The sequence below is a fragment of the Phoenix dactylifera genome, chromosome 13 (assembly GCF_009389715.1).
Source record: "Phoenix dactylifera cultivar Barhee BC4 chromosome 13, palm_55x_up_171113_PBpolish2nd_filt_p, whole genome shotgun sequence".
NCBI lineage: Eukaryota > Viridiplantae > Streptophyta > Magnoliopsida > Arecales > Arecaceae > Phoenix > Phoenix dactylifera.
In genome coordinates this window covers 3,176,911-3,193,766 of record NC_052404.1, presented here as the reverse complement: position 1 = coordinate 3,193,766, position 16,856 = coordinate 3,176,911, and the positions used below count along the sequence as shown (strand labels likewise).

Below are 16,856 nucleotides of genomic sequence, written 5' to 3'. Positions count from 1 at the left end.
CCAAATCATCAAGGAACCACACAGTTCAGCTGCGGAATTTGAACCATCATAACCAACAAAACCACCCATACCATCTGATCGGCTGAAACGAGGCAACATATTTGTTCAAGAAATAATTTGCTTTTTTGTACTTAGAGCATTTATTTTTTGGTCCATGAACATGAAACAGAAACTATGATTACATCTGCAAACACTAGTAATCAAGCACAAAAATGATGCTAGAAGTTAGAAGTTTGTGGTATTCAAGATGAAATATGAAAATGATCCAATCACTCAGGTTCAATTTAGACTGATTTTAACTCTTCCATGGCTAAGAAAATAAGTGTTTTTAAGAATATCAGATAATATACAAGCAGAATGACAAATTTGTTTCCTTGAACTAGAGACAACTTCGTTCGGCGTAAGTCATAGACAGGTTTAAAAATAAAAAAGAGTACATAACAATAAAAGAATAGAAGGTATAGCTGCACCGGATTTACTACAACTTGCTAAGCCATTACATGTGCACCCTGCTTTGGGTTGGAAGGAGCTGCATGCTATTAAATGATAGCATACCTCAAACTATAGCCAAAGCTTCTCTGCACAGATATGTCGGTAGTTATTTGTTGCTCCTTTGTCAAATTATAGGAATTTATAATCCAAATGAATCTAGACAGGATAAATTTGATGCTCGAAAATCTGGTGCCCCATCAATTTTGCGTGCAGCTGCAAGCTAGAAAGAAAGCTGTAAGCCTAATCCAGCTTCCAACTCAAAATCCAGAAACATGATACAATGTATACAAAGTTGCGAGAGACAAAAATATGAATACTTCTAGGAAGCCATGTATACCTCAAACAATAGCCCAAAACTTCTTCCTGCAAATCAGCACAGGCTCCATTTTCTTGTCCTCATTTTTCAGCTTATGAGTTGCGACATCCCAAAGAAACTTTGGTGCAAGATCTCTGATTCTTGAGATAATAGAGTCATCATCTCTTATGATGACAAAACCCTGAAAGATTAAAATTGTGTAAGAAGACTTTGTGCTCTTAAACCATGATGACCTTTATTTGAATCAACACATGCATGTGAGAAATGTAACTTTAGCGAGGCCCGCCAATATGGAAGGGCATAAGAAATAAGAATTTATGAAATTTTCGGGGTAGATCAGTTCTCACTCATCAAAGCATACCACGTTCAAAAGAGTTATTTCTTCAGAAATTATTTTCAATATCTAACTACAGATTGTGAATTTGAACCAAGACTCCTAGTTACAAGTTCAGCAGAAAAAGAATAATTAAAGATTTAGTTTTCGAAAAATATGCTTGCATTAAAAAGGTAGACAAGACTTCTTTTGCAGAAAAAATGGATAATTATGCGAGCTACAAAAATTTTAAAGGGCTAACATAATCTAGGTCTTGATAATAGGAAATGGCTGTAGGAAGGTTTATGTTCAAAGACTGATATATGAAATTGTAACCAAGTAATACCGTAAGTAGAAGTGTTGGAATTGCTTTTGCAAGATGTCAACTTGTTCATGCACTACCTCTAGACGAGAGGGTGAGAGAGAGATAGAGAGATTGGGTGGCATTGGAGCTCAATTTCGACTTAATTAATACATGAAATTAAATTTGCATGGAACTCAAGGACCCACACATGCATCTAGGCCTAAGGCAATGAGGCCACGAGCATCAGGTCTTATCATAACAAAGGCTTGGTCTTGCATAGCCTGAACCCATGAACAGAAGATCTTATAGAATCTCAGAGGGAGATGGGCAAGCAATTGAATCATGTGCGTGCCTCATGCATGGTGTCTCCTATAGCTTGAGAAGGGTCCACGTAACTGCACAGAGGTCCCTTGTTAACTTCAGGTTGCATGGGAGAAAAAGCGCTCAATGTTAAGCACATAAAGAAAGCCCATACCAAACTTTGCACAAGACCTGGTGTGCATCCAGCAGGAATTGAACCTACAAATCCAATTATGAGTTGGGCGCTTTAACCATTCCCACTTTACAACCTGTTGCTACCAATAGTAGGGTATAGAATAAAGTAAGGATGGATTCACACGTACTATTCCTTGACCACATTTGTCAAGGAGCCTAGTAATTAAAACCATGTCCATTTCTTCTTACAAGAACGAGCTCATTAGAATGATCAATCAGGTGCCTTTACACCAAAATCTCGACTCTAGCCATGTCAACCAGGTTTAAATCTAAGTCCAACTGGGTACAATTTGAAACTGAACTGTATCAACTCTAAATAGCTGTTCGAATGTGTTTCCATATGAACCCTGACCAGGATAGCCTAAAATTTAGACTCATGATAGCGGACAAGGTTCAAGTTTGAGCCTCGTTCAACTTCGTATTTTCTGGGTCTAAACACTAACCCAACATCTGTTCAAATATGCCTTGATGAGTCACAACCTGCTAGATGGTTCCACACATTCATCAATGATCGCTGATCCTGGATCAGGTTATAATAATCCTTATTAGATCTTGAACTCAAGTGGGTTGGATTCGAGCATGAGAGTGCATCCAATTTGTGTCAATTTTGGGTTCTAAGTGATAACCTAATTGGGTCATTAACACATCCAAGAACACGAGTTCATACAGCAATGCCATAGATGAGTTTCAATCATGTCAAAACCTTGGTTGTGGTTACACTGGGATCAAATGAATCTGGTTCAAGCATGAGCACGAGCCTACATGTAAAATGAGCCAACATTGGGTTTAAGTGTTTGTCCTATTTGTAATTGAATATGTTTGATTCATATCACAGCCAGCGACATGAGTAAGCCATCACTGCAAGATTATGTATTATAGACCCATCACATCCTTGTTAAATATTCTTCTAAACATCCATCAGTATTAAAATTGTGTACCCTGAACTCCTCAAGTAACATACAACCTTAATCATCATCTCCTGCTTTAACTGGCGCCTCTATTTGTCATCACTGGAAGATCTAAATGAAGCTTTGCAAAAGCAAAAGAATCCAAGATAAATTCTTCCTCTTTTGTGGCTCATTAGTTCTGCTACTGTTGTTTGATCGCCTTTATCTGATTATGTTATCACACTTGACATCTTACACCACAAAGACTATAAACTAGTCAAGGATTTTTCATTCAAGTTAGAAACTTTTCAGGCTTTAATCCAAGCATGTTTAAACATCTTGTTCCCCTCTCTTGCTTTTTAGCTTTGACACCCATCATCGTCATCCCTTTTCCTGAGTCGCCCTCCAATTATTTTCCTCCTCTCATTTTTCTTTGGCCTAGCTGTTCCTAGTTAGATTTTTGAATTGGCATATCAATTAAAAGTCATATATAGCTCATACCAACATTTATGCTAAGCTAGTTATCATAATAACAGCTAGACAAATTCCCTTGAACTAAGCATCAAATGTCTTTAGATTACCTAGTCCCCTGTTCAGCAAGATTATTGGAATTTATAAATAAATCAAGCTGAAAAGCAAGTAGTACTCTGTTATTCAAGTACATGTTATCTTGCCATAGACAGCATGGCAAAAAACACATTACTATCACATGTTCAAATTCTATCCTAAGAGAACAGCCTTGATCATCTGTGGAATTTTTTTTACTTGCGCAAGCACGCCATTTGCATATCTGAACAAAAACATTTGGCAGAGTTTCAGCTTTTCCAGATATTTTCCAAGGACCTCTGAAATGCAAAAGCATCAGGGATAACTGTTTTCTTATGTAGCTAAATAAGAAGTAGAATGCTAATTTCTTTCTGACTACAACTTATATGTACCCTAAAAGTCAAAGAATACACTTGTGACAGCTTAGAATATCACTATTAAACTGGTAAGTTCTTCAGCAGTTTAATGCATGACAAATGCACTATATGTTTACATATTTTAAGATGTTTATTATAATATCTAGTGTATAATCATTAGTGGTAACCAGCAAAGCTGAAAGTTATAGGATTTACTCGGCAAACATGTTGCTACAATTCTGTTCAACAGCTAGGCACAAGCAGCATATGAAACCAAATCTGCAATTGACAAAGATGATGCAGAATAGGCAAGCATTGAAATTGGAAATGGTAGGCACGAGGCTGTAAAGTGTCCAACAAGTTTACCTATATTTATATTAGCAGATGCTTGACATGTCATAATCTCTAATGTAATTGTTGAGGATAGTAGTTGATTCCCATTTGACTCTAATTTTGACATACTTAAAAAAAAACCCCTTTATGCGAGAGACGCCAGTCCTAAATGACACATCCTATATCTTTTTCCTTTCTAAGAAAAGAAGTCCATTTGCTTTTGTATTCCCTCAATCTTTTTCTCTCTTTTTCCTAAAAAATCCTTTCTGTTTTTATTTTTATTTTTTTCTTTTTCTTTTCCACAAATCAAAGAAAATTGAGGAGTTTCAATCAAACATTATTAGCTTAAAAATTGTGTTATATTTAAGCAGCAAGAGTAATAAAAAAGATACCCGAGGGCGAAGTATCCGGTCCATCTCTAGCATGATATCTTCCATCAAGCAACCTTCCCCACGATCTTTATAATGAGAGAAAAGATGATAGGCATGCAGCAGGTCATATGTACGTGGGTATGTTGAGAAAGGCTCACACCTATATTACAAGTATCAATAGATTTTAATACCACATATTAAGAAACCCTACCCAATAGCTATATATAAGAATGTATAACATCCCACCAGTCATGAAATGCACCAATTAGTCCACGATCATACATAGCAGACAAGCTGTTGCTCATTGTTGCTGGAACTATGTTCATCACCCACATAGGCAAGGTACTCAATGCCACAGAAAATCCACCATAACAAGCGTTCATGTCCATAACATTGCGGATCTCCATCTTGTTGACACCAATTAATCTCCAATACTGCCGGACTTGTTCTTGCCAAAATCTAGTGTTTTGATCAAAACTTTCTGGAGTAACTCCTGTTAAAAATATATTACAAAACTGTCAACTGAATTGCAACCTGAAAACACACTAAGCAATGATATTCATTTTCATAAATGATAATTGTAGGCTTATTCTGAAAATAATCCAATGATTAAACTAGAATTTTTGGTTAGGACATTTTTAGATTTCAATAAAATAAACACAAGATGAGTAGAGTTAACTTTATATTTGGTTATAAACTTAACAATTTTTAAAAAGAATGAGGGGGCAGGGGAGTTGGTTTGCATGATGGTCACTGGCCACTACTCTTTGCCTTTCACACCTCCCACATGAATGGAAGTTGGCTTTACAGAGAAGACAGAGGAAGTAAGTGGAAGGGGATTGGTGAAGGCTGTGTAATTCATTAACCTGAGAAGTCAAGAAGAACCCATGAAAAAAGTGCTTTACAAATATCCTAAATATCTCAAGATTGAAGATTCGACAGCCTTCCTGATTCTCCAACTTTCTGTCCTCCCACATCCTCTCCTTGGCTGCCCTAGAAAAAAATCCCCAGTGCACAATCCATGGGAGATATGAAAAATATGGTAATTGGGCATCCAACCAGGTCCTGAGTTTACAAATTGTCCCATTTCCTGACATTAGTAGTTATTCCATTTATTTAATTCACTCCAACATTTGCACTTTGCCTCAGATCACAAGATTATTATACAAAAACTTTTTCAAAAAAATAAAATCAAGTTAACTGTTCAATATATGCTCATTTATGAGTCTGAGATCCAGTTTTTACTGGTATTAGTTGTTGGATCGACTTGATGTTTCTTCTCCTGAAACTTGCAGCTGATTGAGTATAAATATCAGGGCACGACTTGACATATAAACAACTGTCAGAATGTTTATTGATTATTAGACAGATGTTAATCTTTTACCAGATCTGAAAGACTAAAAAAAGTCTCTGTATCCTTGTTCAGGATGGTGGGTTACATATACTAATATAATGAATAAACAAAACGCCAGGGCCAATGCTTTGAACCATTCAAGACATTCATGCTTCATAGCATCCATAAAAAAAGTTCACTAGGTTCTCTTTCTGAGACTTCACACCTCATCAGCACCAATTATATCCTTTCAGTTTCTCTTTTCTTTCACTAAATTTGACGCATTTACCTCAAACTCTTCTAACAGCACTTCTTCTAGTGTTCTCACAGAAGGCATTATGGGTTCAAATCATTGTTGCCTGCATCTAATGCTCCTAATCTACTTGAGTTTCATTTACATTAGGAACTGGTTAGCAAGTTAGCAAGTCTTCAAATCTCATGTGTCAGTCAAATAGTGGTGTTCCTCTACTGGCAATATAAGCAATGCATTTGCTTGTACAAACTCAGGAGTTGAAGTAACAGGATGGTAATGAAAAAACACACAAAACCCTGAAAATTTCAAGAAACTTGTTGGTGACCGTAGATCGGAAACAGATATTTAGAAGCTTCTTTTTACTGCCTTCATATTGCCAGCACTCAACTGTTATGAATGTCATCAGTAGTGAATTAATATCCAGCTATACTTTAAACAGAGAATGCAACTAGGGTTATGGTACATTAATTTATTCCAATAACATTATATTGCATAACAATGCCTTTAGTTTTCGCCAAAAATGACTGCTTAAACAACACGTCTGATATGTCACATTAGCATCATACTCAAATTCTAGATAAATAATGCAAGGTCCAGATGACAATCATATGAAAAGATGCCAGGGGAAACAATGAGTTCATTCAGTAACCATACAAAAATACATAGTATTCATTAATTTGTCACATTATTTAAGGCAGATAGTTGGATTCTGTAGAAATTAAACAGTTCAACACATCATGTAATGTATCATGAATAATCTAAGGACTTAAGTAACATATATATGTAACCAAGCAGACAGTGCTCTGTTAAGGTTTAAAGAAACCAAGTTGACTGGGAAACAGTTCCATTATGATCTAAGAAATAGTTGCAACAGACCCGTGTACTAGCAACTCCTCAGCAAACAGAAAACAAAATAAAAATATGTGAAACAGAACAAAGTAATGTCTACATGAGCAAGGAAGATCCAACTAACCCATTTTCTCCAGACTTCTGGAATATACTGAAAGCCGGTCAGGTCTAGGAGGGAGTTTCTGAATATGTGACTGCTCGGTGTTTAACCACAGACAGTTTCTTAATGGAGTTTTCCATGATGGCATAGAATCATCTACAGGTTCACATATAGTCAATAGATTTTTCTCAGCATTCTGTAGCCGGCATGATTCATTATCTGGTTTCAGCCATATAGCAGTCTGGACCTGTTGAGAAATGAGTCTCCAGCACATAGCTGTTGTCAAGTTTATTAGTTTCTCCCAGATAAGTGGGTAATTTTTGTCTTTTCTATAGGCAGGAGGAGCTGAGTACACAAAGTATCCATTTGGTCTCAAAAGGCGATCCACTTCTTTGAGCAGTATACCCTCTTTGACATTAAAAAAAAATATAAAGCCAAGTGAGCATCAAAATAAAGAAAAAGTTAAGTAAAAGTATATGGGAATTCCATGGTCTAATTAAAGATTATTCATTTTGTGAAGAATCAATCATTAGATAAGCCAAGACTTTATGAGGGAAGGGAAATAAAAGGCATTGCATATCTTTTGGCACAGTGACCTTGGAAAAAAAAAGAGCATCGCATATTTGTTTGGCATACTGAACTTGCAAACCTTACTGAGATACTAATTTTCTAATATAGTTTAATAATTCCCAGATGTTCTAACAATTATTGAATTCATTAATGCCATAGGAAATACACTTCCACAGACTCCTCGTAAAACCTTGAATGAAGTCTCATTTAAACAAGCAATTTCTTTCTCTCTTCCAACATCATAACCGTAATTGAGAGAATCGACTAAGATGGTCAAATAGAATTTCACAGGAATAGATTGCTACATATGCTTGACATAAAATTCATGAAAAGCAATGATTACAATACAAATGCATCTCTCCTAAATGTTCATTTATCAATTGGTCCAACAGTTCCAATTCTATGAATCTATGGCAACCTTGTTGCTATGAGCCAGAAGCACCAGGGAAAAAATACTGCAGAGTCAAGCCATGGGAGGGAGGCCAAATCTCTCTCTCTCACACACACACACACACACACTCTCTCTCTCTCTTCCCCCTCTCATTTTTTATTAGGAATTGCTAACAAGTGTTCCCCATTCGCTGACTCCATCTGGTCTACCTCAGTAAAGCACAAATTCTGTAACAGGGTACTGATTACAGAATGTATGACTTTATTCCTATTTTTATAACAATTAGACCCTGGGTTTGGAAGGAGTATAAATAAATAAAAAGGATGTTTTTTCTTTAAATATGAAAGAAATAATAAACAGAAGTATTCCCCGGTATCTCAGTTGGGCCAATCCAGCCAATTTCAAGTTTATTTCTGCTATCTTATGATAAATACCTGAAAAGAAATCCACATAAGTAATGAAGATTTTATGGAACATGGTGTGAAGCTTTAGCCAAAATTACAAAATTGATAGAAACAATTTGGTTTTGGCCCAAGCTAATTAAAAAAAAAAAACAGGGAAAGGTTTCAGCTAAAACAAACTTATAGGCCCAAGTTTACTATATATATTAACAGTTTGCACTGTCCTTTAATAATATTTTTATAATTCCTTCAAATTCCACAAACTATTCTTTAAAATTGAATGTAGAATTTCAAAGTTATGACAGGATACGGAAACACTGATATTGGGTTCAAAAGAAATATAGACAAGTAAATGTTTTGATATTGGTTTGGTTATCCTAATGTTTAAATCTCATAAGCGATTGTAATCAGGCAAAGAAATATCACATCCCAAAATGATGTGAAACATGACCCTTTAACTTTTCATTCTGACGAACAGTATTTTAGCAAGAAACCACTGAAATAAGACATTAAAAGGTCCCACACAACACAATAGATAATAAAATGATGTCTGATTTATTCTTGAATTATTTTATTTTTCTTTTAACATTTTCTACCGTTTCCCTTCTTCTTTGGCTCAGCTGCCAAAAATTGAGCTATAACTAAAGAATCCACAAAAATCTCCAGGCGTAAAACTCATTTAATCAAGGAAAAAAAATCGAGTGATCAGATCTTCAGAAAATGACCTACCATTCTAATCATTAATCAGATATTTTGAAATGCTTTGCTATCTAACCATGATTGAAGAACATGAGATAACTCAAAATATTTGGTATAGAGGAAACAACTATACATATTGAAATGCATGTTTAGATATATTTGATAAACTTAACCTAGAAAAGAAAATAGAGGGCCAGACTCTATAAGAATATATGCGATCTTAGTATACAAAAAAAAAAAAAACAACGTATAATAGTTTAGTTGTTCCATGTATAAACTGCTTTTATTTTTATCTTGGGATCATCAAGAAAATTGAACAACCTGACATGTTCTTCTTGAATCAAAATTCTTCTGTTGTATCATCTAGAAACTTAACAGCTTTAGATTTGGTATAGCTAGCAGAAATAGGATAGTTTGATGATGCTTTTATTTAATTAGCTAAGACATATCTGGAGATAAGAAGATTTTTAGAGCTTATCCTGGGCCGTGGTCTCAAACAACTCACTTGAAAAATCCTAACATGAATATAACTTTGCCATTCAAGATACATGAGGAAAGAGAGATGGAGGATACGTAATGCATAATTGGTAAGGAAAATAGTCTATTGCACAAAATCAATCGACATCCTTCACAAAATATAGATACACTGAAATGAAAACAAAATGATGTATATGCACATTAAATATGTGCAGCATCTGTATCCCTAGGAAAAAAAATATGAAAAGTTTCTGTGAACTTGTTTTAATATTTTAGCAATTGTCAATTCTACAACTAAAACCAGAAAACAGAAAATAGCACTTCTTAACATACAATGTGTGTGATTTAGAACGGTATCATCCAGAAAGTTTGTGAATGGATCCAATTGTGCATTGGCATCATAGATAACATGAAACCATGGCTAAAACTACTGCATAATCTCCTGAAGCTTAGCAAGATTTACCATTTTCATGCCAGTCAACACGGCACCGTGAACAATGAACCATTTCAAATGAGTTTTGGGGTAAAGGTAATTGTTTTGTGGCCAATACAGAAATCATTGCACTAATTCCTCGCTCTAAAGCAAATTGAATCTGATTTTCATGGCCATCTTTGGGAGCAAAAGACATTGTCTGAATGTCTAATGGCAGTAGATAAGCTGAAAAGCTGGCAACACCACAACCAACATCCAACACTTGAACCACTCCTGCTGTGCGTAGATCGCCTGTCTCATTAGTTGCCATATTTCCTAACCTGCATTTAACAAATAGAACCATATTACTTTGGAATAAACCATTTGTCTTGTATGATAGTGGAAATAAGAGAATAATGATAAAAGATATTTTCCTGAACTAGAGGGAGTGAAGAGATCCACAACTTAAGTAGCATTCGAAGAAGGCAGTTCTAGGAGTATAAACTTAAGTAAACAAGGTTACCTAGAAAGAAAAACAATTCAAATATCAAAACTAGTGATATGTTCCCAGATTGTTGCCGTCCTGCCAATACAAATGATGTGTATTAATAGTATATGTAAATGAAACAATATGCAAATGTACCTTTCAATGTACTCAGAAGCGCCATGCTTGAAATGAGTTCCCCCACCGGGGAACCACCAGAGCTTACCCTTTTCATGCACCCAATTTTGCCCTGCTTTGACTTCAGCAAGATGCGAATGATTGACATTACTGTGCCAAACATAATCCCTACTAGTTGGCCATTTTATTGGTATCTTATAATCATTAGGTGGGGGAACCAAGCAAAATAATCGCTTTTCAGGCAGAGGGCAATGGCTTTCGAGCTCTTCTCTCCTAGAGGTATCCAAATTTTGAAGTATGCTCTTTATATAAGTTCTATCATGGCAAGGAATATATTCATTGTATTCCAGAGGGCATACATTCACTCCACTTTCTGGTATGATGATTGATTTTGTTCTAAATGTAAGAGCAATTCTATTTTTGAACTGCAGTTCACCTGCAAATGATAAAAAAATAAGGTTGTTAAGGCTGCTAAGATACTAGACTTAGAGAAGCTTTTTAATAACTCTTGAGAACTTTTGCAGGATAACTGTGCAGGACCGCTGTTTCTGCCTGCCATTACCATATATGACCATGGGTCTGAAAGAACTGATGAAGCAAATCATATTATGGAAGCATAAGCATATTTATAATTTGGACAACTTTCAAATATTCCCTGGCACTCATATGTCTGTACAAGATGCATATGGATAAATACTGCCACACAAATGCTAAAGACAAGTTGCATTATTTTTTTCTCATTTTTATTTGTTGAGAAATAAGAGAAAGCAACAGTCCTAGTCCAAAAATTATCCAAGTCCGGAAAGGAGGATTGGTCAGTTCTCAAGAATTAAAAAGGGGAAGCGGATGTATTCTGTAGCTCTGCTGACATTAGATAAGCCTTTTCGTGTTATCTTACACAAATTTCAGGAGGAAAATCATAATGGTTGAAGGAGAGTCAATATCTCATATCATACACAATAAAATAAAATAAAATAAAAGGAAAGCAAGCATTCAAGATGGGAGCCACTAATTCCTACATAATTATTCCCAGAGTTTGATAACATCAATTCTCACAAACACTCAAGACTAGTGAAAAACTCAAGATCTCATAACCCCCGCCCCCTAATTTGAAAAAGAAAAAAAGAAAAGAAAGGAAAAACGTTTCTTTTACCTTAAATAGCTTGAGGTGTGAACTAGTAATTCCCACATCATTAGTGCCAAATTGGACAACATCGCTACCAACTAACTTCAAAGATCCGTGAACACTCTGATGCTAAGGTAAATTCAAGATCTCATACAGCTTGGGAGAGGGGGGGGTGGGGAATCGCGTCTTTGACCTTAAGATTTGATATTTGAGCGAGTAACAACATGCACAACATTTTCCATGACAGATTGGTTTCACCAGTGACAAGATCTGAAAAAAGAGGGGGCCAAAGATGGATAAAAACCTTGGAAGGAGGAGGAGGAGAGACGGTTCGGTTGGACGACGACGGAGGAGGGTTTGGGGCCAAAGAGGGTGCCGGCATAGAAGGAGGCGATCATGAGGAGAAGCCCCACCAGGATCAGCTGCACCGACCGTGAATCGAACGCTGCCGACAGCATCTCCTCCCTCCGTCTCCGTTACACCGCCTTGATCTTCTCTTTTTTATCGTCGTCTACTGTTCGCTCTCGATTTTTTTTTTCCTGCGACGGATGACTCGCGCGCATCCAGTGTGACAATAAAAAAAATAAAAAAAAATCAAAAAATAATATATTTTGGAGTTCTTTCCGACCTAGAGAGCTCCTCAAAATAGTGGGCCATATATAAGGCCACAGGTCGGTAGCTCTATTGGACTCTCTCTAGATATACTTGGCCTGAAAAGCAACGTCTTCATCTACCATGGCTCGAATGTTTCGAAGCAACGGGTGGCAGCCACCCATGCTGTCGGTGCCCTCTGGATCTAGCCGATCACCGTAGCTAAGTCACCCTCGAGCAGGACTGCACTGGCCTATAAGACACGATGGGCTTGACACAGACCAGCTCAAGTTATCCTCAACTCCGCCCTAGAAATAGAATTGACACAAATCAAGTACTCACCAGTAACAACCACCTTAGAGTCTGAGCCTCTAATCATGAAGCCAGCACCGCCCCTCTTTCCACCATCCAGCATGCATCCGTCAAAGTTGACCTTGAGAAAACTTGGAGGTAGGGGTTCACACGTAAAAAACACCGTCGGTGGCGTTGCAAGAGCAAATATAGAGCTCCATATGCCTCGAGTTATCAATGGCTTGTCTGATGGACCTGCATAGGTGATCTCCACCGCCTGTACATGGGTCTGCTCCATGATAAACCTGAGTGTAAGGCTGCTCTTTCCAAATATTCAGGCATTCCTATCCAACCAAATATGGTAAGCAGTATAAGTCGCCTCCGACATTGAGCTCGAGTCAACTCCCTCACCAGTAGGTCGATCCTTCGGGAGAGAGCGTCGCCACGCCACCTTCGCCGGTTTTTGCCACACGTCCAAGTCTGATAGCGAGCTAGGGGAACTAGGCGGTTGGGAGGCTTCTGTGACCTTGAGGAGGACAATTCAGGGGTTGACTCGGTCATCCTCCTATAGTTGTGACCGACTCCTTATGGGTGCCAACCAAGGGCCAAAGATTGGTCGTCAGGTCTCCTTGCTAGAGCTCAAGTCCGGGTCCTCGTGGTCTCTGCCGGTTTCCACCACCATGGGGCAAGCGACCACGTCCTCTCCTGCTCGATTCGCCTGCAGCCATAGTAAAAATCAAGCACGTTCTCATAGACAAAGGGCTGCCACAATACCCTCACCTTGCCCTTAATCTAAATGCTGGGCAGCAGCGGTGCAGTGGCGTCGATGGCCACCTTGACCCTAGCGAAGCCCATCACCTTTTGTTGCTCCGTTATCCTGTCAACGGTCGGTCAGCCATCGCAGCGATCTGTAGGATCGTCTCGCTCAACTAGTATTCCACTGAAAGCCTCGACAGCCAGATCCAGACCACCACTATTTTCACCGCGTCCAGCCTCGGAACAAAGTTGGGATCCCATAGCTTCATGGCTGGCAGCTGCCCCGCCACCACCCACGGGCCACCGGTAAAGACGAGGTCTCGGTCAGCTGTTGTCTTAAAGGGAGAGCAAGGTGGTTGTCGGCAAGCGGCACCACTTCTATGTCATGCTCTATTTTTCTTCGAAGAGCGACGTCCCGAGCTATCTATTCTGCCAACACTCGACGGCCAAAACTCTGGACGACGACCACCCGGTCTTCCCACTCCTTCCTCAACGCCTCGATCGGCTCTTCCGGTAGCTTGAGGACTGTCGTGAAGTGTCGTCGGAGGCTCTCCACCTCCTTCTCCGAAATCAGGTACGTCGTCCAGCCCTTCGGCTTTGCCCGACCACCCTTTTCCTCCCCCTATATCGGTGGTCCCCGACTTCCACCAGCGGTTGAGCCACCCACTGCTTTGCTCGCCCTGCTCGTCATCTCTGCCATCATCGATCGCATATGACTTTCAAAGCAACCGCCCTAAAGCGAACTAGCCGTTGTCGTTGATGAGTTGGCCTATCAATATCACTTAACGATTGCCCTTCTATTACTAAACAAAAATCTAATAATATATACTTATCGATATATTAAAATAGTATAATTTTAAAAGGTGAAGCATGATCATATACGTATAGAGATATGAACTTCTTCAATGCAATCATTTTGGTATTTGGTAGGATTTATAAAGTAAAAGAAAGAGATGGATGGGATTTTGATAAGAAAATAGTAACCCACATTCGATGGGAGAGCAAACATATTAATGCGAAGTTTGAATGATAAAAAAATAAAAAATGCTGATACTGCAAAGAAAAAATTATAAATCTTCTAAGATATTAGATGGAAACTGAAAAATCTATTCCATATTTTGAATTTTAGTTTCCAAATAATTGTCGGTTTTACACTTGACCTAGCAGGAGACTCTCCTGAGAGCCCAGGTTAAGCCTAATCAAGGGTAGATACTCTAATCGAAGATTAATAACAAAACGAGAGACAAACCATATTGGAAATTTGGAGCAAAGCAAAGAACTTTTTCTAGAGATTATACTTACCATCCTAATTGGTGACAACAAATTTCTTAAAAGAGAATTAAAGATTATTGAAGGAAATTATGTATTGTTCTTTTCTTTTATTGAAATTGTTATGGATGTACATTTAGATAACGAAATTTTAATGACAAATCTCATAATTATATTTTAGCTCTTAATTAACAAAAATTGTGAAATTAAAGTTTTAAATATGATTTTTATTTGATTTATAATCTCATTTCATCAACATTAATTGAAGATTTGAAGATAAAGCATGATTAGAAAAATCTACAAAATAAATAATTATTTGCGCTAATAAAAATATAAAAGTAAGTTTCTCTAGAAACAAAAGGAGGAAAGTAAAAAATTATTTGCCTTCTAATTGTTCTCTTCCACCAACTCTAGTATTTTTTATCAACAAGCAATCAGTTGTGTGTCTTCAAAAAAGTTTATCTTTATATTTGATGTTACTTAAAGCAAGATATTAAAAACTTATTGATTAGCTAAAGCTTTTATAATAATAAAATGTAATATATTAGAAGGCTAAAAGTTTGCATTAAATGGAAGGAGGACAGAAAGAGAAAAAGAGGTACTGAGATCAATTTCAGTGCGTGCGTGTGCGTGTGAGAGAGAGAGAGAGAGAGGCATGGGAGGGACGGAAAGAAAGTAAAATATTTTTGGTGGAAGAAAGAAAATAAAATGTTATCAAAAAAATAAAATAAAAAAGAGAGAATGTGGGAGTGACTAGAGAATTATCAATTTTAATTGAGCAATTTGATCAAGTTTACATTAATAAGAAGTTTTCTGAAAAATTAAAAAGAGGGCACATTGATACGAAATTTTTAGAGGGATGGCGATTTTCTAAAATCTTAGACGGCTTCACCTCCTTGCTTTCATTTGTCTTAAGACTTGTCTGGTTCGCGGAAAAAGAGGGGGAGAAAGTGTAGTCAACGGAAAATTAAAGGGATGCCTCTTGTTTGGTTGGAGTTTCAAAGAAGAGAGATGAAAAGGTCGTATTTCTGTAGGAATATTATTTCCACGTTTCATAGAAAAGTCTTTCTCATAAGAAATATGGGAAAGTTACTTTTCTGTGAGCCGGAAATCGAAACATCTTTATTTTTTTCTAAAAAGGCCCTTCAACTATTCCTATTTGATTTAAAGCATTAAAGACCTAATTTTTATAGAAATTACGCATAACTTTCTTAGAAAAGTGGATGGTCAACCAAACATAAGTACTCTGTAAATCTATTGCTTTCCTATGGTCAACCAATGCCAAAAGTACTTTACTAGGCATCTTCTTTTCAAAAATTTGCTTTACAAAAATTATATTCATATGAGAAAAAATGCTTCCCGCGAACTAAGCAAGTCCTTAATTCCTGCCAGAAGTACTATCTTATTTTGTTAAAAATATTTGAATGTGATAACAAATTGGAGGGTACAATACTATGATCGGGTTCATGTAACTAAATCTCATGTTATAATACATAATCTTGTTAAAAATGACCAAATGAGTTTTTATTACATTGTCTTAGGCTATTGATTTCACCAACCCTCAATGATAACTTGATAGTACGATTCATAATTTAAACTAAGAAAAGTAAAAGGAAAGGAAAGGATGGAAAACATCAATTTGGATAAATTAGTCATGCACGCTTGAATCAAGAAAAAAAAAAGAAAACTAATAAAAATTAGAAACTAAAAGCTAATGATTTATGATGTCGTGAGTACTCAGAAAGTGATTCAATTTGATTTTTTTAAATACAATAAAATATTTTTATTTTTATTTTCATGAGAGAAAATATGGTAGATTTTCTATTATTAGACTTTTTTCGATATATATTTTTGGCAGAATTTTTCTTCATCCTTATATTTTTTTCTCAAAGCGCTCTTTATTGGGATCCTACAAATAGAGTAAAACCGCAAGAGTTATGATATAACAAAATTTTTATTATGTCCATTAAGCATTTGCTCAGATATTATTATCCTTTGCCCCTTGGGCAAGAGGATGGTGACTCGATTTCTATTGGTTAGGATACATGGTGGAGATTAGTCACCCATATTTTAAGGGAAAAAATGCACAATATTATTTTGATCTCTCACTCCTGTACAGGAGTGGCAAACTTCAATAAAAGGTCGGTTAAATTTTCAAGATTGTTGGTGGCGAACATAAGAAGGTGTCCTAGAGGCTGAGCGCAGGGCGGCCTTGTCAAGACTGGGTCATGTCCGACATGTCGTGGATGCTAGAGAAATTCTTCTTGAGGGGGACTCAACTACAGTGATCAGCTAGATTATGG

At 36.9% G+C, this 16,856-nt stretch overlaps 1 protein-coding gene across 2 annotated transcripts; it reads right to left on the bottom strand.

The window, feature by feature from the left end:
- Positions 1 to 248: 248 nt before the first annotated feature.
- LOC103714659 (probable methyltransferase PMT7) lies at positions 249 to 12,267 on the bottom strand. 2 transcript variants are annotated; one of them, XM_008801989.4, is made up of 8 exons: positions 11,951 to 12,267; positions 10,542 to 10,956; positions 9,950 to 10,239; positions 6,973 to 7,356; positions 4,660 to 4,906; positions 4,435 to 4,573; positions 830 to 989; positions 249 to 712 (listed from the first exon to the last, which is right to left on the bottom strand). In XM_008801989.4, exons 1-7 carry the CDS (start codon positions 12,102 to 12,104, stop codon positions 831 to 833), a joined length of 1,788 nt encoding a protein of 595 aa, XP_008800211.2. In that variant the 5' UTR covers positions 12,105 to 12,267; the 3' UTR covers positions 249 to 712; position 830. The 2 variants fall into 2 exon arrangements, with proteins under 2 accessions (XP_008800211.2, XP_008800210.2); XM_008801988.4 differs by having other exon boundaries at positions 249 to 705.
- Positions 12,268 to 16,856: the final 4,589 nt, after the last annotated feature.